The sequence below is a fragment of the Oryzias melastigma genome, linkage group LG1 (assembly GCF_002922805.2).
Source record: "Oryzias melastigma strain HK-1 linkage group LG1, ASM292280v2, whole genome shotgun sequence".
NCBI classification, from domain to species: domain Eukaryota; kingdom Metazoa; phylum Chordata; class Actinopteri; order Beloniformes; family Adrianichthyidae; genus Oryzias; species Oryzias melastigma.
In genome coordinates this window covers 6,656,899-6,679,032 of record NC_050512.1, presented here as the reverse complement: position 1 = coordinate 6,679,032, position 22,134 = coordinate 6,656,899, and the positions used below count along the sequence as shown (strand labels likewise).

General features: G+C 43.3%; 2 protein-coding genes across 2 annotated transcripts in view; one reads left to right on the top strand and one right to left on the bottom strand.

Annotated features, from left to right (window-relative positions):
• The window catches only part of cep170ab (centrosomal protein 170Ab), a 22,629-nt gene extending 21,891 nt beyond the window's left edge, over positions 1 to 738 (bottom strand). The window contains exon 1 of the mRNA XM_024259506.2: positions 651 to 738. The gene's annotated coding sequence lies outside the window, so the exon portion shown is untranslated. The remainder of the gene's footprint in view (positions 1 to 650) is intronic.
• Positions 739 to 8,863: 8,125 nt separating this feature from the next.
• bcl11ab (BAF chromatin remodeling complex subunit BCL11A b) overlaps positions 8,864 to 22,134 on the top strand; it is a 38,072-nt gene continuing 24,801 nt past the window's right edge. The window contains exons 1-2 of the mRNA XM_024259509.2: positions 8,864 to 9,004; positions 10,857 to 11,237. Coding sequence (XP_024115277.1) covers positions 8,950 to 9,004; positions 10,857 to 11,237 — 436 coding nt within the window. The 5' untranslated portion in view covers positions 8,864 to 8,949. The remainder of the gene's footprint in view (positions 9,005 to 10,856; positions 11,238 to 22,134) is intronic.

Genomic DNA, 22,134 nt, shown 5'->3' with positions numbered 1-22,134 from the left:
TTTCTCCCATGATTCTCTCTGTCTGTGCTCACACAACAGCTCCTTTCATGCCCCCCTCCCTGCAGAGGGGGCAGTGCTGACTCACGCTCTCAGGTGGGATTTAATTACAGTCAGCTCCAGCTCACAGGGGGGCGCAGGTTGGGGGCCGGCCCCCCAGTGGCCCGGATCTGTCCGGATGACGCGCGATCAGGCGGCTGGAGGCTCTCAGATGTCTGCGCTGATGGCAGCATCCTCCCCTCCGCGCGCGCGCTCAAGATGCAGCTGATGCTCAAGTCGACCAATAGCAGCGCCCGAAAATTAGCCCGTTAGGCCGAGTCCCGGCCCAGCAGCGCGCAAACATCACGCGCACTGACGCCTCAATGCTGCTCAGATGGAGAACCATGGAGGGACCGCGCCTTCCCAGCCGGACCGGACCGAACCCAGAGATTCAGATCAGATCTCTGCTGTTTTCAAAGCGAACAGCTGAAATCCTGAGGCTGTCTGCTGACGAGCATCCCATGATCTCCATCCACCGTGAGGATGGTCGTCGAGCAGCTCCGGTCCAAACAGCTGAGCTCGCCTCCATCCCCGAACCGAGGAGGCAGCACCGAGTGTTCGAACCCCCCACCCCACCCCGCAGAACACCGCACAAACACGCAGAGGTCTCTCACCGGAGCGCAGCCTGCATCCGACACCGAGCGCCGCGGCTGCTCCGCCAGCCCGCAGCCCAGCCCGCTGCAGTACCGGTCTGGGCCTCACGAGGGCGCTGTGATCCTAATTAGGAAGATTATGTAACACTGAGAGCCTTTAGACATCGAGCAGACCGAGATGGGGTCATGGATGATGACGGTTCATGGACACTCAGGACAGTTCTCTAGAAAATTGTAGCTTTATTCACTTAAAAACATACTTTAAACGCTTACTTTGGTCTAATTTATCCAGACATTATCCTGAACTGTCAACTGAAAACAAAGACATAAATGTGACTGTCTTTTTTCTGGTGACGTTGACCCCTCACATCATGAAGATCATGTAAAGATTAGCACTTGGACTGCTGGTGTGTTCATTCCAAGATCCACTGCAGTTTGCATATGGGGTTAATGATGCAATCATTGACCCCATATGCAATACTCCATCTGCTGCACAACTCCATCCTGGACAGAACCAACACTTAGGTCAGAGGTCGGCAACCTTTAACAATAAAAGAGACATTTGGGTTCATTTTCTACTGATCAAAACCTAGAATGAACTGTATAGATTTAGTTTAGCCTTTAATAAAATTGGATTTACATTCACTAACTTACTGTTTTTATAATATGAATTTTGTCTCTTTTTGCATGAACAAAGCAAAACTATTAAAAGAAACTAGCATCTCTCAAAATATTACCTTTTTTTTTAGGTTTGACTCTCAAATAACTTCTTTTCAAACTAAAAGATGCTCTGTGCCAAACAGGATCATCTCAGTGCAGCTCTGGACAGCTAGTAATCAATGTTGTGCAGCATAAGATGATATGTGCTTTTGACTCATAAAAGATCAAACTTTTTACCAAAGTTTTACTTTGCACATAAAATCTGTTCATTCTGGAGGTAGAGTTGAACAAACAAGACGTCTTCAGGTCAACAGGATGTAAAAACCTGCAGTTTATCATCTATGTGAACCTCAGACATCAATTTATACATTTAACTAATCTAAATTAAATTAATGCTAATTAAGTAATCCATACTTTAAATAATTGCTGCTTTATTTTTCTTTTATTTACTTATTTGTTCTTTTTCCCTCTTTGTCCTCAGCAGTCTTACACTGCTGGGTTTTGTTATTTTAGTTTGGGGTTGGATCTTGGTAGTCTTAGTTGGCTGGCTTTGTTTATTTGTTTTCTTTAGGTAGTTTTTTTAGGGGGAGCTGCTGACTCTGACGGTCAACATAGCTGGGTCAGCAGTCTCCATGACTTATTTTATGTTTGGCCAAAGAGCCACCATGGAGAGATAAAAGAGACACATGTGGATCTGGAGCTGCAGGTTACAGACCTCTGAGTTAGACTGTTGAAAGACAAACTAAGGAGCATGCAGGCGGATGTTCCTCTTGTCTCTCAGATAAATAACTATCTGACAGGTGTTGCAGAATAGATGAAAATAATGTATTTTCTGTTTGTTTGTTTCAACTTTTAGGGAACAAAGATTGACAAAGATTAACTTGTTATTTCGGAATTTTATTGAGCTCAATCTTCTCCTGGAAAAAGACCAGGATGCAACACAGGAAGACTTCAGTTACCAGAATGCTAAATTGTGAGTCTGACCCATAGACACAATATATAAGGTCTGACCGTGACATTGTGTCCTCTTCAGAAGTTCTCTGATGACACGGCCATTGTAGAATGTGTGGAGGGGAGTTTGATCAACCGCTGCTCATTCATGGAAGGAATATTCATCTGATTCTACCTTTTCCTGGGAGTCTCCTTCTCCTGGAGAAGAGGTCTGCAACCTTCAACACCTAAAGAGCGTTTAGGTCCAAATCTACTGACCACAACCCAGGAGGAGCCGAAGTCTGGCTTCACCCCTTAGAAAAGCACCACACTGTTTTTCATTAATTTTTTTTCACCATAATGATAAAAAACAATTGCATTATTGTGGTTTTGGCATGAATAAAATAAACATAAAGAGAAAATAGTATTTTTTCCCTAAATATAAAATAGTTTAGAACTTTTGAAAGTTTCTCTGCCATACATTTGTAAACCTAACCAAATAAAATCAGAGCTAATTAAGTCACCCTACTGTATGTTTTTGAAACGTTAAGGCACACCTTAAATTATATAGTTATATAAAAAAATAGTCAGTAAACCTTAAAATCTGATCCACTTGATTTATGTATGAATTATGGTTGTGGTGAAATAGGCTCTCTGAGGTACAGTGTTCCAAACTCCATCATTTGGTATGACTTTTATCATCTACCAAGCCAATCCCAGAACAGCCAATAGTCTGAAAACCCAAAGAGCTGGATACTCTCTATTTTAGAGTTTATAGTAATAACTTTTAGAGTATTAGTTTAGTAGTTGATCTGGTGAGCAGTTAAAACATGTTAAATAGCATTTTGTTACAGTCAAACCTAACCCCTTAACACTGGAATAAAAAGGTCTTTGGTTGGAAGAGGGATGGTTGTAAAGTTCAGGAGAAGACAGACAAACTGTTAAATTCCCTGCAGACATTTCGGCTGCGTTCAGTTAAAAATATATAATTCTGTAAATGTCTTATTGTCCCAATTGAAGCAGAGAAGTACTGCTTTCTTTAATCCATACATTTGAATAATTCTTTCATCTGAAGAGGCAACTTCTGTAGAGATGGAAGCAGCAGGAGAGAAGGAGCAGGGAGGAGGTGCATGACTAGAAAACATTGAAGACTCATCCTGCTTCTCATTGGAATATTACATTTTAAACACTTCATTTACTGTAATTAAACCATATTTTAAGTATCTTGTCGTATAAATTGTATTATCCAAAAATACATTTAAAAAAACATGAATGCTTTACTTCATTTTCATAAACCTTTCCTCTGTTTTTAACGTTACCTGTTGACAGTCATCCCAGAGCTTTGTCGCCCTCTTGTGGAGACTTGTAGAACCTAAATTTACAAATGGGGACATGATTTAAGTTGAGGTCATGGTTTTTGGTTAATCATCGTCGGGTTTCTGTTTTTAAGTTTTAGAGTTGAATTATTTTATTTCATTTACATTTAAGTTATTTTATTTGAAAGCGCCTTTCAAAACGCTCAAGGACTCCGTACAAGTAGAAAAATAAAATAAAAACAAAAATACAATAACATCACAGAAAAAAATATGTATTAAAAACACAATAAATAAGTTGTCATCTTAATAAAATCAGATTACAGATGAAGAAAAGTTATGAGTTTATCCATTTTACAATCAATAAAAATATAGTCGCAGTAAGACTTTGGTGGCTTTGTTTTTTTCTTCCACATCAGTGTTCAGGAAATAACTCTGGTGGCAGCAATGACACCCAATTTTTACATTAAAATTTTAAATATAAATATGCAGGATAAATGGGTACAAAAATTGCATAGATGTCCATAGTGTCTCTTCATCTGGTCTAGAAGTTATTGTATCTGGTTTTAGTGATGTCTCTTCTTTTCCTCTTTGCTGCTTCTCCAAGTAGCTTCATCAGTCTTCTTTATGTCCATTCATGTGCAGCTCATCAATTACTGTACATCTACTGTGTGAGAAATGAACTTTCAAACAAACCCATTAAAAAAGAGGGTGAAAAGAAATAAACCGAACAATGAAAGGAAGAAAAACAAACAGTTTTTCTTTCATTCTGCTTTAATCTCTTCCTGGTTATGTTTATTTTGATTTTTTTTCTTAACCCTCTAAATTCCTTCCAGGGTTGCTGGAGCCTATCATTGTCACTGTTAGGCGAAGTCTTTTTTCCTGTGTAAACCAAAACACAACATGAATATCAAACAAAGAGAAATTCTGTTCAAAACTGTCATCACTGGTTCTTCTGTCGTTTTCTTCTACCTTCAGAATGTTTATATTCTCAAACTTTAAGGTTCTTTTCTGATTTTTAAACTTTTAAAAAGTACTTGTGTTTTAATATGAAATGTGAAAAAAACATTCGACTTCTGAAGAAGTTTCATTACATTTTCTTGGCAGAATAGTAATCTTTGGAACATTCCAAAAGATAATATACTTTGGAGCAAATTATTCCTCAAAATATCACATTCAAAGAGTTTATTTCTTTACTTTTTTGTTGATTAATAACTTTTCTTTTTAATCAAACTGCAAAATTCCACACACAAAAAAAATCAGAGTAGAACTGCAGTTAGCTCATGCAAAATGTAAATTATTTAAACAATGTTAAAAAATGAAGACGAGCTTTTTAGGTCTTGCTGTGTGTGGAAATAGTTTTGCATGCCTTGTGCAGCATTCTTGGAGAATCAGTGACGTCCATGAATCTCAGATTCTGAGGAAGTGTTTCCCACAGTTTAAAATATGAGTAGGAACTTCACAGTTCCTGAAATGATGAGGATCCGGTCGGAGTGGCCCAGTTAACCCAAACTGTCTGCAGGTCTGACCTCAAAAAGGAATTTTGGAGCCTTTGATGTGAATGGCATGGCAGGACATTTAATTTCACTTTATTTAAATGTAAGTTTACCTTTTAAGCTTCAATGTTTATGTTCTTTGATTTACTCTAATATTTTAATTGTCAGCACGATCAATGTCATTCCAGTAGATTGTGAAGGAGAAAAGCGGCGTCACGCCGCTTTTCTCCTTCACAATCTACTGGAATGACATTGATCGTGCTAACGGTCGATAAGTTAAAGTATGCTAAAGATTTTGTATTTTTTTTATTTCTGATAGTTTTTAAGTCATTTTAAAATGACATATAATGACAGTTTTCCAAATATAATTTATATTATTATTAGGTATAGCATTTTTAATATTGATTGATTGATTGATTTCAAGCACAGATTGAGGACAATACAGGATGAAACACATTTTTCAAACTCATTACAGAAATAATGAAATGCACTGATTAGAAAATTAAAAAACACACACACACTTATGTCACATTTGATTCATTAAATATACTAATTATCAACTAAAGTCAAGTACAGTTTGATTGATTGAAAAGGAGTGTGAAGAATCAAACGTATATAATCCCATCCCTACTCAGTTAACTCATTTTACTGTTTTTGTAGTAATTTTATCTGGTTCTGATCAGATCAAATGGAAGTTAAAGAAAAAATAAATAAAGATTCAAATTAGTCGTAAATACTTTAATCTCTGAGCCACATGAGTCAAAGTCAAGGCCCCGGATTCAGTCCGCTGGGTAATTTTATCCGCCGGCCCCCAGGTCATTTTATATTATTATTATTTTTAAAGGCCGATGTTATCTTGCCCTTGGTAACAAATTGAAACAAAACTAGAAATATGGAGGCTGAGTGACCAGTTATAACGATCTATGGCTTTCTTATTGAAACACAGCATTTTACATTGTTTACAATTTTTCCTCTAACATTTACTTTATTTCTAACTTGTATAATTTTGACAAAATATATTTTTATGGACCGTAAAATACTGAAAGTTTTTAAAGGTTTATTATTTTTTCTGTTTATGGAATAAAATTCCTGACTTTTATATTATTATTATTATTTATATTTATGTTAAAAAAGTTACGTTTTTAAATATTTAAAATGTATTTTTAGTTCAATGAATGTTTTTCCTGTGGATGTTGGCCCTCTGTGTGGGATTGTTTGACACCTCTGCTCTAAACGGTATTTGCTGACTGTCTGTTGTTCTGTCTTTAGGTCACTAGGGGGCGATAAAGTATCACACTTTGAACATTCATGTTGAGTCTGGGGAAAACTGAGGCGTATTGAGAATGTTCATCAGTCTGCAGGTGCAGGAAGGTCCGGTTCTGTGAGGACTACGCGCTCTGGCTTTTCCCTCAGACTTCACCGTCCTCACAGATTCTGTTGCAGAGATGAAGACTCTTGCTCCTCAATGAGGACATGCGTCTCTGATGAACCAAATGCTGTCAAATGAAAGAGAGAATTCATACTAAAACTCTCCGTGGTGCCCTTGGTACTGTCAACTTTTCTTGTTTATTACAAAATTTTAGAAAGTAACACAGAAGTGTACAACCACAGTCTTACAAAACACAATTTAATGAATCACAATCAAAACACAGCTTTTAAAAAGTGTTTTCTTAATGATTGTATGACAGGAACACACGGGCCAGAGGAAATTTGAACGTGAGCCGCACTTTGGACATGCCGGTTCTGAATGTTCCATGGATCCATCCGATGATTGGTTTTTATCCATATTGTTGATCAGCGGCTGCAGTCTTCACTGGTCCAGTTCGCATGCCTTCACAATGAGCCTCTGGAGTTAGACCAGGGGTGGGAAAACTTTGACTTTTGGATCACAAAGGAGTCTAAAGTTTGACAGAAGTGTTGTTTTTGTAATCCCCCTCATAAGAGAAAGAAACAACATGGAATCTGGATTACAACCTGACTATAATTTGATTGAAAATTTCATTTTTAAGTTTGTATTTCAAAATTTGTGACTTTTGCTCTCATTTTAGAGCCAGTTGCACTGATGGCTTGATGTCCCTTATGGGTAAAAACGGAAACTTACAAAGATGCTGCATTCAGGTGCCGTTTGATTTGAAAAATGTCGTTACGACTCAAAAAACACACAAACGTCGAAAAAGCAAACATTTTCCAACACCACATGAATACAGAATAACTTTCTTCACTTTTAGACAATGTAAGTTATATGCACTATATAGGATACACTAGAACTAGAAAAGCTGCATTATCTGCGATAATTCTAGTTTGAATGCTTTTCGCTGAAAGCAGTCGCTGAAGATGCTGAAACTTTTTGCGGAAAATGGTGACACAATTTACCTTAATTGCTGAAGAGATTTGCTGAAAATGCAAAAGCTATTTGCAAAATATTAAATAAGCTAAAAGACTGAAAATGTCATTAAAGGACTATGAAAGAGTGCTGAAGATAACCTAAAAATGTACAGTAAAATTGCTTAAAAATCCCTAATTTTGCAATTTTGCAAAAATATTTAGTGTGTGGCTTAAATATGAGCTAAACTCCAAAATAGCTTAAAATTCCTCAGAAAACTAAATTACTCAAAAACATTAGTCTGTTTCTAAAATATAATCTAAACTCTAAATTAGCCTGAAAACACCAGTAGATAACAAATTAGTCCAAAATATTAGCATGTTAATTAAATATGAGCTAAACTCCAAAATAGCCTAAAATTCTTCAGAAAAATACATTAGTTAGAAGCGTTAGCTTGTCGCTAAAACAGAATCGAAACTCTAAATTAGCCTAAATAGCCTCAATAGCCAGAGATGTTAGCATGTTGCTAAAATTTTAGCTAAACTCCTTTTTTTTAAATATAAATTACTATAAAAGATGAAAACGTAGTCCGTGAATATGTTTAAAGACTTGTTGCTAATCTATTTAAAATTTTGAAATTTGAAGTTGTTCTCGTTCATTTCCTATGAGGTATATTTTACTCAATATTTTAAATACTATGAGTTTATGAATACCAACAATACAAGCAGTAATGTCCTGATGACCAAAATTGCTGAAATCGATAAAATTGTGGTTGAGTTTTGCTTACTAAGCTTTCACAAAATTAAAGGGAACATAAAACATTATTACAGATTATTTATATATAATTTATTCTAGTTTGGCGGGGCGACTCATTAGTTAAACGGGCCTCATGTGGCCCCCGGGCCACCCCTGTTAGACAAGCCCTCACCATGTTACAGTTCATCTCCCTCAGAACAAAGCAGCCTTTAGAGTTTGGAGACTTTTGAAGGTTTTCAGAGCATCGTGCAGAATCCTTCTGGTTGAAAGTATTGTGTAAATATTCAAATGTGAGCTGCACGAGCGTTTCACATTTACATACCCGCTGCATATTTACATGAGCTCTCTCTCCCCCCCCTCTCTCTCTGTGGGCCAGCCCCCCCCCCCTCGCTCCTCTTCGTCCATTGGTGTCTTCGGGGCGTCTCTCTCTCTGGCCCCAGCCCACACCCCCCCACACCAGTCCATAGGTAGTCCGTAATGAGTGTCCATTGGTTTTTATTAGGACTTGCCCCCCTCCCACTGGCCGGCTCGCCCTGCCCATGTTTTGTGTCTCGGAGCGTCCACAGCCTGTCGTTCAAGTTCGCAGGGACGTCACGTCCGCACTTGAACTTGCAGCTCAGGGGGGCTCCGCTGTTACCCCCCCATCAGTCCCTCTTTGCGAAAGTCATGAGGAGCCCCGCGCAGCCCGCAGCGCGTTACGCATCCCGCTCCGCCTGATCCCCGCGCGTGGATGACAGAGATCATATCAAATGAGGAGGTTTCCTTTGGACTCTACCTTCTTTTAGGAACGGATTTCCCGATGTGAAGCCGGCCGCGCCGCCGCCGCCGCCACCAAGACGACCATGTCTCGCCGCAAGCAAGGCAAGCCCCAGCACCTGAGCAAACGGGACTTTTCGCGTAAGTGGACTTAAATCTCCCCCCGCCCTCTCTGTCTGTCTCCCCCTACCTCGTCTACATCAACTTCTTTTGGGGGAATGTTGATCCACGGCGCGCGAACGGAGCCTCCGGTGAAACCCGAGCCGCGGACGCTGCCAAGCGGCGACGGTCGGGATCTCCCGGTTGGAGTTCCCCCCGCGCGCTGGCGGCGCTCCGCCGCGGCCCGCGGGTTGTATAACGCCAGCCCTGGAGGCTCCTTTCACCATTAAAGGGCATGCTCGAGCTTTATGGCCAGAGACCTTTGGCTGCGCGTGAAGGCGCGGCCGCTCACCTCCAACTTTCCCTCTGTGGCCGTGAAACCTCCTCCCCCCTCATCCATTACGCCTCGTTTGAAAGTGTTCACAAAGACGCGCGCCGGTTTGGACTGTTTTCACGTGTCTGACACCTTCACTGTTCATGCCATAAGTTGGTATTTCATGTTTGGCGCGTGTGTCTGAACCACGCAAAACGGCTAAACACGTTTGCGGGACTTTAGAGGAAGAGGAAAACTCATTTTACGCACAACACAAACCCGTCAGTTCTTTACGCACGGCGGAGACCCGCTTGTTTACGCGGCACAATATAATTCCTGCAACCCCCCGAGTGACAACAGAGCGAGCCTTATCAATTATAAATGGAAGGACGCGCGTGCGTCCTCGGGCGCTGTTTGTGCGTCAGGACAGGAGCTGCAGAAGATCCCCATCGCCGCTGCAGAGCGCGTCTCTGCTGCATGCTCAGATTTCGGTTCAATGGGGATGATCGGGACCGTCGGAGGCTCCAGTCTAGGGTCCAGCTACCAGTGGGGGGCGCGCCGTGATTGTAGTCCACGGGTGAAGCTGATCAGTGTCAGGCTCAGCTGATGGAAGTGTTGTCAATGCGCGAAAACACAAGTTGATATAAATCAATGTTTTAGTTTGTTGGATTCTCTTGTTCCACAATTACATAACAAACCTTATATGAACTCTTTGCATTATTATGTCAAAGTGAGTTAAGGCACTTTGAGAGAAGGTTTGATCCCTGGATCATTTCTCAAAAATGTATTGGCAGTCCTCATGAATTCATGATGTGTTCTCTCACTTCTATTCAAAAATGTCAAATGAAGATTTTCCTGATGGTAAGGGTGTGCTGCAGCGTCTACACTGCTTTGAATTCTGCCAAAGGAACCAAAGTTCCTTTCGTCACTTTCCTTTACTCCAGATGAGATTATTTTGTCTGAAGTCTGAACCCAGAGTTCCGTGATCTGCTTAACAATCCATCTTAAGATGCAGCAGAACATTCAAGTAACAGGGCCGTCCTGCATAGTCCCTCACCACCTTCTCAATTGACCTGATGGAGAATTAAAGGCCAAAGCAGCGAGAAGAATTCATCAAATCTTATCTCAGCGTCCCAGTCGGGTGCCCGCTGTCGTTTACCGTGTGGCTAGATTACTTCTTTTAAACGCTGCCTTTCTCTCTTCCCCCCTTCTCTCACTCTGCCGGCACTTCAGGGACCTACTCCACATCCAGCCCTCAATGTCTAACCTTGGTTCACGAGATCCCAGCACTTTTAACGAAATGGGGTGCAATCATCTTGAACTCAAATTAGAATCTATTTTTTGATTCTCAGAGGTGTTAGGTTCATTAAAAAAGCGAGATTGGCAGCACAATAAAGAGGGTCAAGCAACTTAATCGTCTGACTGGCGCCTGCCAGCTTCACATGTCGGCCCTTATCGAAGCCTGTCCTTAAAGTGTGTGTAACCTGACCTTGTTGTCACAGACATCTGTTAGGACACCTTTGTTTACAGCGTCCACACAGGCCCTCACATCCCTGTTCTCTCTCTTGTCTGCTCATCCAGCCGAGCCGCTCTCCGGGGTTTCACCAGACGAAGACTCCCAGGACTCCCTGAGGCTGGGAGCGGGCGAGCCCCTGAAGGGAGACCAGGACCTGCTCACCTGCGGCCAGTGCCACTCCCGCTTCCCCCTGTCGGACATCCTGCTGTTCATCGAGCACAAGCGGAGGCAGTGCCACGGCAGCCCCTGTGCGGACAAAGCTCTGGACAGACCGCCGTCCCCCTCGCTGGCCTCGCCCCTCTCCACGTCCTCCTCGCACTCCCAAACCCAGCACCCGCGGAGGCCGCGGAGGCCCGTGGAGGTGGCTGTGCAGGTGTCCCCGCAGGATGAGGATTGTTTATCTGCACCCTTGCAAGGAATAATCCCCAAGCAGGAGAATATCTCAGGTAAAAGCACGTAGAGAAAAGCTGCACTTTAACAGTTAGCATTCGAGTCCTGAACTCAGATGGGGAGTGGCAGTCTTGGAGGAGATGGTGAGGAGAGGAAACATTTGCGTGAAAAGCGTGAAATTTTGTCCTGCATCACAGATGCGCTCAGATCCACAAAGTCCCTCTCATGTGGCGCAGAGAGCTGCATCTCTGTCCCCTTACTGCCCAATTACACTGTCACACTGCATCTGTCCTGCCCTCAAATATGCGCCTGTGAGGGTTTGCTCGGATGCTAAAATTAAAAAGCGATACAGAGGAAAGTAATTATCTGTCAACAAAGAAGTGTTTATTTGAGGATCTCTGCAGCCACTAATTGTCAGTGTTTTCTCTGATTTGAGTAATTAAGGACTCCTGAAGGCGGCGAGCTGGCTCGCTGCTCGTCCACCAGGACTAAAACGAGGCTGCTGTGAGAGCAGGCACGGCCTGCTGGATTTTGACCAGCAAACTCTTTGACAGTTTGCCCTTTTTCCTCATGCCAGACTATTGTTTTTTGTCCGAAGTCGGTTCGGGCGCCCGTCCTCTCATCTGCAGATGGCATCAGGCGGTACTGCCCCTTCTTTCTGGTTAGCCTCCCGTGGTACAGAATGGCTGCTGTTCATTAGTGTACAGTTTGTTCAGCATCTGTGTACACACATGAACTTGTACATCACACACACACACAGATCTGACATGCCTCTTGGCCTTGTCAGCTGTTCAAACATGCTTTTCTTTGCTCATTTAGATCATCATGCAGTGGAGTTCACATGATATCATAAGGTCAGTGGCATTGTGAGCTTTATTTATAGGGCCCCGTGTCTCTGGACTTTGTGGAACGGGGAGGATCTGCCTGAGCTGCAGCACCTCATCTGCTTCTGTTTTAGCTCCATTAAAACATCTGAGGTCAACGGTTTGGCGAGCGGCACATAAACAAGGCTGCGAGAGATTCTGGGCTCGAGTTGTGTGAGCACGACGGCCTTCGACTGTAAGCCAGCCCCTCTGTTTTCTGTGTTGATGTGCTCAGGTAAGGGCAGAACCTAAGCATCATTTTCCATATGAACTGCTGCTTTGGGACAGAAGCTGACACCCAGGATGGTTGAACTTGACAGTGTAGAGGGGGAGGGGTGAAGATCCATCTGCAGGGGACCCAGAGCCGGAGCGGAGGCCGTTCCTTTCTGTCTAGGGGACAGCTGAGGCCGTCTGGGAGTCTCCCGACTGCAGCTGGGGTCAGGGTCTGCTGTCTGGGGCGGCAGGCCGTTAGGGGAGAGAGGGCAGCGCCGCCGAGCGCCGTCATTTGCATGATAAACAATTTAAGATATGCAAAGGGCTCCAAGCTCGTCTGCAGATTAAGGACAGCAGATGATGGTTTCTCAACCCAACAGTGACACGATCATGCTGATTATTTTCTATTTTGTCAACTAAACACTGTTTGAAATGACTGTTTGGTACCACTGATGGTCGGTGACGTTTTTCTCGCTGCAGTCGTAGTATTCGTAGAACCGGTTTGTTGAGCGGTGCCACATTTCCCCGTTTGTGTCTCTGTACTCGCGCCAGCGTTAGCACCTCTCACGTTCCCGGCAAGCAGAACCACATGTGTTAATGAGGCCATTGTTGCTGTGCAAATCCACCACCATCTCACACTTTCTGGCCTCCTTTTTGAGCACACCGCCTCCACTGTAACCCCGCGTCCGAATCGATACGGAGTCAATCATGGCGGCCACCTTTCCCCCCTTTTCTTCTCCGGTTGGAGGAAAAACATCCTAACAACTCTGCGTTTCTTTGTAGCCCTTCTCTGTGGCGTGCGTTCCAGCAGGAGCTTGCCCGTCCTGCCCCCCCCACCCCCTCGTGTGCGTTATGGAGACAAAGGTGTTTAGCAGGCTTTGTGTTGGCACTTTGCCACCTTTCTCCACCCTCTCCCCTGCTGAGCGGAGGCCTGGGGGGGGCTCCTTGGTGGTGATATCTCGCCTCATGTCCAGTGTATGTGTGTTTGAGTGCAGGCATATGGGCCATTGTGCAAGTTTTTGTCCGGCGCCTTTGTTGCCGTGATCACTTTAATTGATACTGAAAAGGCACAGATGCACACTGCTGTAATTATTGGACACCAGTTATTTCTAATTCTTTGACATAAGCACTCCATTGTCTGCAAAAACTGACTCTAATTTGACGGTACAGTCGCTTCGGGCTTTGATAAAAACCACTCCTATTCTAGGCACTAAGTTTTAATGAACGGGAAAGGGTTTTAAGGAGGAATTCTTCGTATTCAGAAGCTTCAAACACCCACAAATGTTGTCGGTGGAGATTTGTCGTCCGCTGTTGTTGGATTTAATGCTTCAAGTCTATTCGAGAGCTAAGTAATGTTTGTTGCGGATGTGGTGTTAACGCATGTGCATGTGTGTGTACATTTATGTGTGCAAGCCAACCACTAAAATCGTTTACAGCTTTTTTTTTTTCCTTGGTGTAAGTGTGTGTGAGCCAGAGAAGTGTGTGCACGTTGCTGTTTGTTAAGGCTTTACTACCCTGGGTGTGCAGGCTGAACATGAAAGAGTCTTTGACTTGGCAAGCCTCGCCCGAGGACACCCCTCTGTGGACCATGCCAGGCCAGACTTGGCGCGGAGCAGGGCCTGAAAGGCAGACGTGTGTTTTTGTGTGTGCGGCAGCGAGCGTATCTCACGAGGCAAACGGAAAAGGTGGCAGCTCGTGCGCGTGGCTGACAGCGGTGGTGTGTGTGCGCGGCGTCCTCGGGGGCTCGGCTTCCTGTGTCTGTGTTTGTCTTCTAACAACCTCAACACCACAGCCTCAGGCCATCCAGGTGGAGGCTGGTTGGAACATGCACACAAACCTGCATGCTGCTGCACAAAAAGAGGTTCACACACATGCTCTCATTTTTTGTGAACCACCCCCCCTGTTAAGGATGTAAACTCCTTCCTCTGTGGGTATGTAGAGTCTGGAATAAACGTGTTGTGGTGGAGGCTCCATGATGTGTTATTAGTTGAAGAGATCTGTCAGGAACATATGATCCGTTTTCCTACTCCAGCATCGCTGCAGTGGTGTGCCTCAGGGCTCATTCCAACTCTTATAGATCAGGCTGGGGAAAGACGCTCAAGCTGGCGTCTTGTCTGTCCGAGTGTGCAGCCTTGTTGGGCCACGTCAGGCAGGATGAAAAAGCCTCCTCTGAAATGAGCACGTCCTGCTGATACCCCGTCACAAGCTTGGCAGGCGGTCCGGTCCCTGGGTCAGGGGTCGTTCGACAGCGTCAGCACCTGTCACGCCAGCCGCCAGCCCCACCGCCTGCAGGTTAATGACTTTATTTTTAGACGGAGCAAAAAACTAAGAGAAAAAAGTGGCTTTGATGCAGCTGTGGTTCAGGAAGTGACAGATCAGAGTAAAAACTAAAGACGTGGTGTTTCAGGAAGCTGCTGTTTGGTCTGGAGTGAGAGTGTGATCAGAATTTAATGAGGTAATTTCCCTTTGATGCTGAATTTTACAAACCTACTATTTGTCTCCGTTTGAGAGTGAGTGTTGATTCAGGACAGTGAACCCAGACCAGGACACCTCTGATGTTACTGTTGAGACTGTTTTGCTGCCGTCTCCTGTGCTTTGGGGCAGTTGCTTTGTCTTTCTCACATGTATGGTGATAGTGCTGGGGCCATGCCGGAGACAGTGTGACAAGGGCCCCGTGTTAGTCTGATTAAGGGCTTAGAACTACTGAGTACCTCACTGTACGATGTGATACGTGATACATGGTTCATGATATCAATACTATCGCGATACTGTGATACATAGCTTATGATGCCGATGATATTGTTATACTGTGATACATGGCTCATGATGTCAGTGATATTGCGATACATGACTCATAATGTCAATGATATCATGATACATGGCTCACGATGTCAATGCTATAGCAATACTGTGATACACGGCTCACAATGCCGATGATATCATGATACTGCGGTAAATTGCTTACAATATCGATGATATCGCGATATTGCGATAGTTGGTAAAAATCATCCCTAATAACCCACATTATATAGAAGAACACATATTTTTGGGAAAATACATCCCCATTTATTTTTTTAGCACAATCATAATAAACAACTTATTTTGTGAAACAGAGTATAAACACATTTGTAAAATTCACTGTTAACAATAGTAAACATGACCAGCAGTGCCACTTCCTAAAATTAAACAACAGAGCAAAAATTAAATAATTCAAATAGCTGGCAGGCACATTGGTGCTCACGAGAGTGTCTTGCAACGCACGCCCCCTATCTACCTCCAAATGAACGTCTCACTAAGGATGACGCATAACGTTTAACAGCCTCTTCAAAAAGAAATAAAAGATCGATACTTGGTGAGAATCAATCCCAGGAGTAAATGTCGCAATACATTGGAATATCGATATTTTGGCACACCCCTAGTCTGAACCTGCATGTTGTCGGACTCTCTGCATCAGGCAGGTGTTGGATATCTGCAGTGCCAACTTTTCGCTTCAATCCATCATTTGTTCCAACACATTCTCATCCCAACTCGACACATATAGACGTTTGGCTTAGGCACCCTCCGCATCACTTTTTGACATTTTCGGTGTCCCCAGCTTGTCGTTTTTTGACGTGTGTAAAATCAAGAGCCTGCAACCCTCAGAACACGATACCGGACGGGGTACAGAACGTGAACTGTACCTTAGGACGCATCCAGTACCGATACCCTAACCCAGTACCGGTTCGCGTCCAGAACCACATCCAGTACGTGTCCGGTACCTTATCTGGTACCACGTCCAGTGCCGGGTAGGGTTAGCGCACTGGGTTAGCGTATTGGGTTGGGGTACCAGTGTTCTCCGCGTCGCTGTACTGGACCGGTTCTGGTTCACGGCCCGGAGATTGAGGACCTGTGATTTAACAGCCAGAGCATCAAAAAACACCCAAAATATCAAAAAGTGGGGGGCTTTAACCAAACGTAAATATGTGACGAGTTGAGGAGGAAAATGTGTTGTTTGTTCTCTAAGCAGCCTACACAAAGTACTGTTTTATAGCTCATTATGCAGACCACTGAGCCACAAAAGCTGTACATTTGGAAATCACTTTTTATTTTACATAGCTGGGTATTTGGTTCCAAATTCCCATACCATCATATTTCTGCTGTCATGCTTTACAATAAGTAAATTAAAACGAGAATAGGTAAAAAATCTGTTTGACCTACACACCTCCTCAAATATGTAAAAATGTAGTTGTCTGTGGTCAGACTCTATTTTTACTTTCTGCACTGAGAGCACGTTTCTCCAAAAGGGCTGCTCTTCATGTGGCCTCTGGCTAATTACGTCTGAAAGCATGTGAAATTTGTTACCAGGTGAACTTGACCCCAACAACAAGTTTTGTTACGTGAACGTCCCGTCCATGGGGCTACATTTAAAACTTTCTTTGAAACAGCCCTTTGACGTCTGAACGTATAAATCTGACGGAAATAACTGGGTCATTAGTTGTAAGCTGAAGTACTCTGGCATGTTCAGTCGGACCCGAGCTGACCTACGGGTTCCTCTGCAGCTATGACGGAAAGGGAACCAGAGAAAAAAATGAACCACCCTAAGGAACAGCATGCACCAGCGCTGTGAAAAAAAACCACACAATCGTGCACAGAGCTGCAAAACTGTACCAGGTTTGGAAACTGAGCTGTGGCCCCCGTAAAGGACTGATGACCCAGCGCCTCCCATCTCCACCAGTGACAGCTGGAATAGGCTCCAGCACCCAGTGACCCTGAGCGGAATGAAGTGTGTACGACAAATGGGTGTGAATGTAGTGTGTGAATGTGTTTCACCAGCTTAAGGTGCTTCTTCAGATTTTAATAGGCGTGCACTCACGGAGAGCTTTATTCCTCAGGGGTGTTACAAAACATCATTGCCTCCTAATAGCCCACGCTGAGCGTACATTTGATCTTTTATTCAAACCCCTCCTTCTTTAAATGTTGATCAGAAAATAACTCTTCATTTTTAAAGATCATAAATGTTATAATGTTTGCATGCGTCTAGCAGCTGGCGCGGCTACACTGGCATGTGCAGCGGCAAATGCACTCACGCCTCCTCTCCTCCCCCCACACCAAACTGACCCCCAGCCCTCATTCCAGGCAGACACACATTGTGAATGCACACTCCTGTCCCAGGCACCCTTTACTTTTGCAGGCTGAATCTCCCTGATAACACGCTGGCACCCTCATTTAAATTTGAAGCGCTTCTTTAATCTTCAAAGGCCTGATTGCTTTATGAATATGCATGGACCGAGCTGACTCTCAGTTCATTACCTTGTTGTAAATTCTAATGACCATTAGGGCCCCGTGCGGTAATTGCCAATTGTTTTGCATTTTTGATTAGTCCATTACCGGAGCACATTCCCAACATGTCCGCCCTGCCAGGCCTCGACAGGAAACGACGGGGAACTAGAGCGCTGCGCAGGAAGTGTTCGTTTTGAGGATTGGCTCAAAGTGGTGTTTTGGAAAGAAGGGGCAGGGGGGGGGGGTGTTGATAATTCAACCACATATAAGTAGAGCGCCTTTTTTTCTGCACTCAGAGTGCAGGAGCATGTACCTGGCTGCATGCATGTCAGCATGTATAACTGTTGACACCACGCGGGGATGTTTGCCTGACTGCGGGTACACGTCCAGCTTTGCGTACAGTTCTGTTTGCTGGATGGGCTCGGCGCAGTTCTGGGAGCAGCTCTGGCAGTGCATCCCAATGCACGCTGCGCCTCGGACCTATGAAAGATTGATGATTCCTAGCAGAATGGCATTACCCTGCTACAACTTGATAACATCTAATGGATAATTTAGTGCTCTAAAACCTGCTGGCCAGAGCCAGTGCCCCTCTCAGCAGCCTGGAGAGGACAGCAGCTGCAAAGCTTTAGGGAGCCGTGGTGTGGCTCCTGTCGGGGGGACACAGGAGGACAGGAGGAGGTCTAAAAGCTGGAATGGAAAACTTGTAAGTGTTGGATTGGCTAGAAGTTCCAACCTTAAGATCTGGAAAGCACTGATCTAAAGGCACCAAAAGACGATTTGAGTTTATTTATTTGTACCGTGTAACCTTGTGTTATTCTCATTGTCTTGTTTGCTGCACTTGCGGCTTTCTTGACTTGCACAGGGAAGAACATTTACATAAAATCTAATTTGTTAAACTAAATTCAGTTAAAAGGGCAAAAGGGCTCATTCAGATTTGTTAGAATAAATATTTTATTTTTGCTCAGAAATGATTGAATCCATTTAGAGGTCTAACAGACAAAAAAACAAAGTTCATTGATCACGAAAGAGTGTGAGGACTTCAAATAGAATCTGCCAGATCTATCGTATCGGTCTTTATTTTAATCAGTATGTTAAAACCCTAAAATCTCTACAGCACCAATATTTGTAAAATATTGTTTGTCTTAATTGATTTTTCAAAATAAAAGCAGATTTGGTAACTCTAAAAGTTAACCTTAGACAGCTGGTGATCACAGTAATAATTAATTTGTGGTTTAGCTTTTAGTTATAACTTTTATTGCTACTTAAGTTTAGTTACAGTTAAAATAAATAAAATCAAATTAAGCAAACTATGTGAGCAAGCACCAAGCAGCTAATTGGCATCCAAACGGTCGAGTTAAACCAGGAGTGTCAAACTCAATCACACAAGAGGCCAAAATCCAAAACAGACCTTAGGTCACGGGCCGAACAGGATAAACATCTATTGAACACAATAAAACAAAATTTTTAAAACTTTAAAACCGTAACGTTTTAACGTTATAAGTATGAATAAAAACCGGTAGGAATATTATTACAGGATAAATCAACTTAAACCTTAAATAACTTTCAATATTTTACTCTCCATGAAAATATATTTTGTCAAAATGATAAAACTTAGAAATAAGCGTTAGATAACATCAGGCCATTAATAACAATAAAATAAAGTGATATAACTACCCGGAGGCCCGGATTCGGCCCCCGGGCCTTGACTTTGACACATGAGAGTTATAGGGTGCACATGCTGTTTATCTGGATCTTAATTTGACTTTTTTGTCCCCAAAATAATAATACAAATTTATCCAGTCTTCATCTGTGTTTTAAAGTTGTAAGGATTCACATCTTCACTGGAGTCCTATCTCAAAATGTTGCTTTTTTATAACACACATTTCCCCTCTTGAGGTATCAATACAGAATCGACCTTTTTAATTGGATAAAGGAAATCAGCAAATCAAAGTAACAACACAATTATATTGTTTGATGTAACTGGAACAGTTTGCCCATCAAAGGGGTCCACTGCAGGATGAGGTGAATTTCTGGGATTCATGCAAGCTGAAGGGGATTCGGTCAATCCTTCTGCACATCTTCACATTAAACAGCTTTAATACATTGGTTTTTCAGCAACATTTTTCTACCATCTCTGCTTAAAGCTGTTAAGTGTTTAAAGGCAGAATGATTTACAAATGATATCCAAACTTTCGTAGCTGTTTTGGAGGGAAGGAAGTTTCTGAGCAGCTGTGATGTTTAAGGTTATTAGGCTCTCAATAGCTAAAAAAACAAAAAAAAAACAACAAAGTTAAGCTGTGGGTGTTAACAGCATGATGCTGCAGCTACTGCTACAGCAACACAATCTGTCATGTAGAGTAGAGCAGAGAGACTAAAGACCAAAAGTCCCCCATGAGTGTATATCAAACTGCACATGCACAATGAACGTTCCACAGGCTCAATTCTGCATCTATGAGCGCTCCTGTAGTCCTACACGCTCGTGGAGGCATTCCTGTGTGAGCATAACAAAAAAAAAAACAAATGGAAATCTGTGTGTCATTGGCCACTTTTCTATTGGCCCCGTCCCATTACCGGTGCTAGGGCAATACTGACGCCATAACTGGATCCGTGTATCATTTGTGTTTCAAAGAAAAATAAACAAAAAAAGTCTATTTCACATAATTATCATTTCTAAACTATTACAGAGAAACTGATATATTCTTTGTGTTACCATTAAAATATTAAATTGAAAACGGAGGAAACAGACAAAGAACTTTTAAATACAACAATTTAAGACTTCTGACACCAAACTACATCCTCTCCACCATAATGAACGTTTACATTCAATTTCTAAGAGTTGCTCTTTTTGTGTTTGAATGAATGAACCAAGCTTTTATTCTGTTAAGCTCCTCACAGTTTTGTTCCCCAGATGGACTACAGGAGACTCAGTGTGGGCTTTTTCGATGAACAAGTTGGAGAAAATCGTTCTGCTTGAGTCAGACACAGCCCGCACTCACAGACAAGCGGCAGACTTGGATTCATTGGTAGTGGAGTCCAAAGGAGTCTCAGGCAGGGAGCATGATAGATGGTTTGGTTAAAGGGTCCCCGGGTGTCCCCTGAACTTGAAGCCCAGTGTTTATCTTGAACAGAAGAAGCTGGGGGTGCTATGGGGGCTGAGGGGAGGAAGGGGAATGATATAGCTTTCAAGGGACAAGAGGGACAGGGAGTGGAGGAAGAGGGAGAGTGCTAGCCTGTGTTTAGGCAGGCCAGGATGGGGGTTGGGGAGGTTAAGGGGGGGTCGTGATCAGGCATGGCTGCCAGAGAGACAGCGAAGAGGGGGATGGGGCCACTCTGCTAGTAGCTGTCCATTAACAGATGAACTTGGCAATGATCCAGGCCTCAAAGGTCTTGGGACACACACACCCATGTGCACACCCCCTACACACACATACACACACATGCATCTCTTATACCTGCTGCCTGTGGCTGGAATGCCATCTTGGTTCCATTTTGCCCACACACGACAGAGGACGTGTCTGCGGATCACCTACGCCCGAGCCAGTTCAGACCAGTTATCGGGCCCGGCCCCGCTGCCTCTCCTCGTCCTCCTTGTTTTCCAGGCTAAACAGAAAGAACCCCTAACCTGAGGGCACAAGACAATGCAGAGGAGAGAAAAGAGAAGCAAAGGAGCGTGGGAAGAAAAGTGAGGGACCAATGAGGTCTGGTTGTAAACAGGGTGGAAAGAGGAGGGAAACGTTGGGTTGTTGTTGGCGCTCAACTTTTGATGGGGCAACACGAGCTTTACACCACAGTAGCTTCTGTGTACTGAAAACATCTCAGCTAAGATGAGATTTGTGACATTTGGGTGAAAGAATTTGGTGCGGATGTAGAGCTGTTGCCACATGGACAGGAAAAGCTTGATTTGGTGTCAGCTCTTCGTGTAACCACATGGCTGGTACTGTATCCTCGGTGGTGGTAGTGGTGGGTGTGAATGCGTTTGTTTTACCAGCTTTTACAGTAACACCATGTTTATGGTTTTGCGATAAGTTTATGGAGCCCTCTGTACCTCCACCACTGTGAACGTTTATGCTTTTGCGTCACTCTATAATGACACCACCATTCACTAAAGGGTTGTTCTCATTCATCAGTTTACTTTTTGTGGTTTTCATCAGCAGCTTTCTTTCTTATGGGAATTGTTGGTCCTATTTTGAACTTTCAAAAGAGTTAGGGGTTTTTGCAGATACACGGAAAGATAACCTTGACACAGGTCAGTGACATTAGAGCTAATGGCTTTAAGGAACATTCACCGATCTGAATTGTAGTTTGAACAGATATTCTGCGGCTAAGCTCACCTGAACTCTGGTGTGGACCATAGGCAATGAATAGACAGGACTGGACGGACGCATTCCAAATAGTTTGTCAGAATACCCATTCTTGCTCTGGTGTCTCTTTTGAACATGTTCTTGCTAAAACTTTTTTTTTTCTTTATCGCAAGCTATTCAAGTGATAAACTAGTCAATCAGATGCCTCAATAAGAGCATGTGGCGCCTGCTGGACCCCATCTCGAGCATTAAAGCATTTGATTGACAGATTCTCCTGAGCCCACTTTCAGTGGAAGAGGTGTGACTTTCCAACAAAC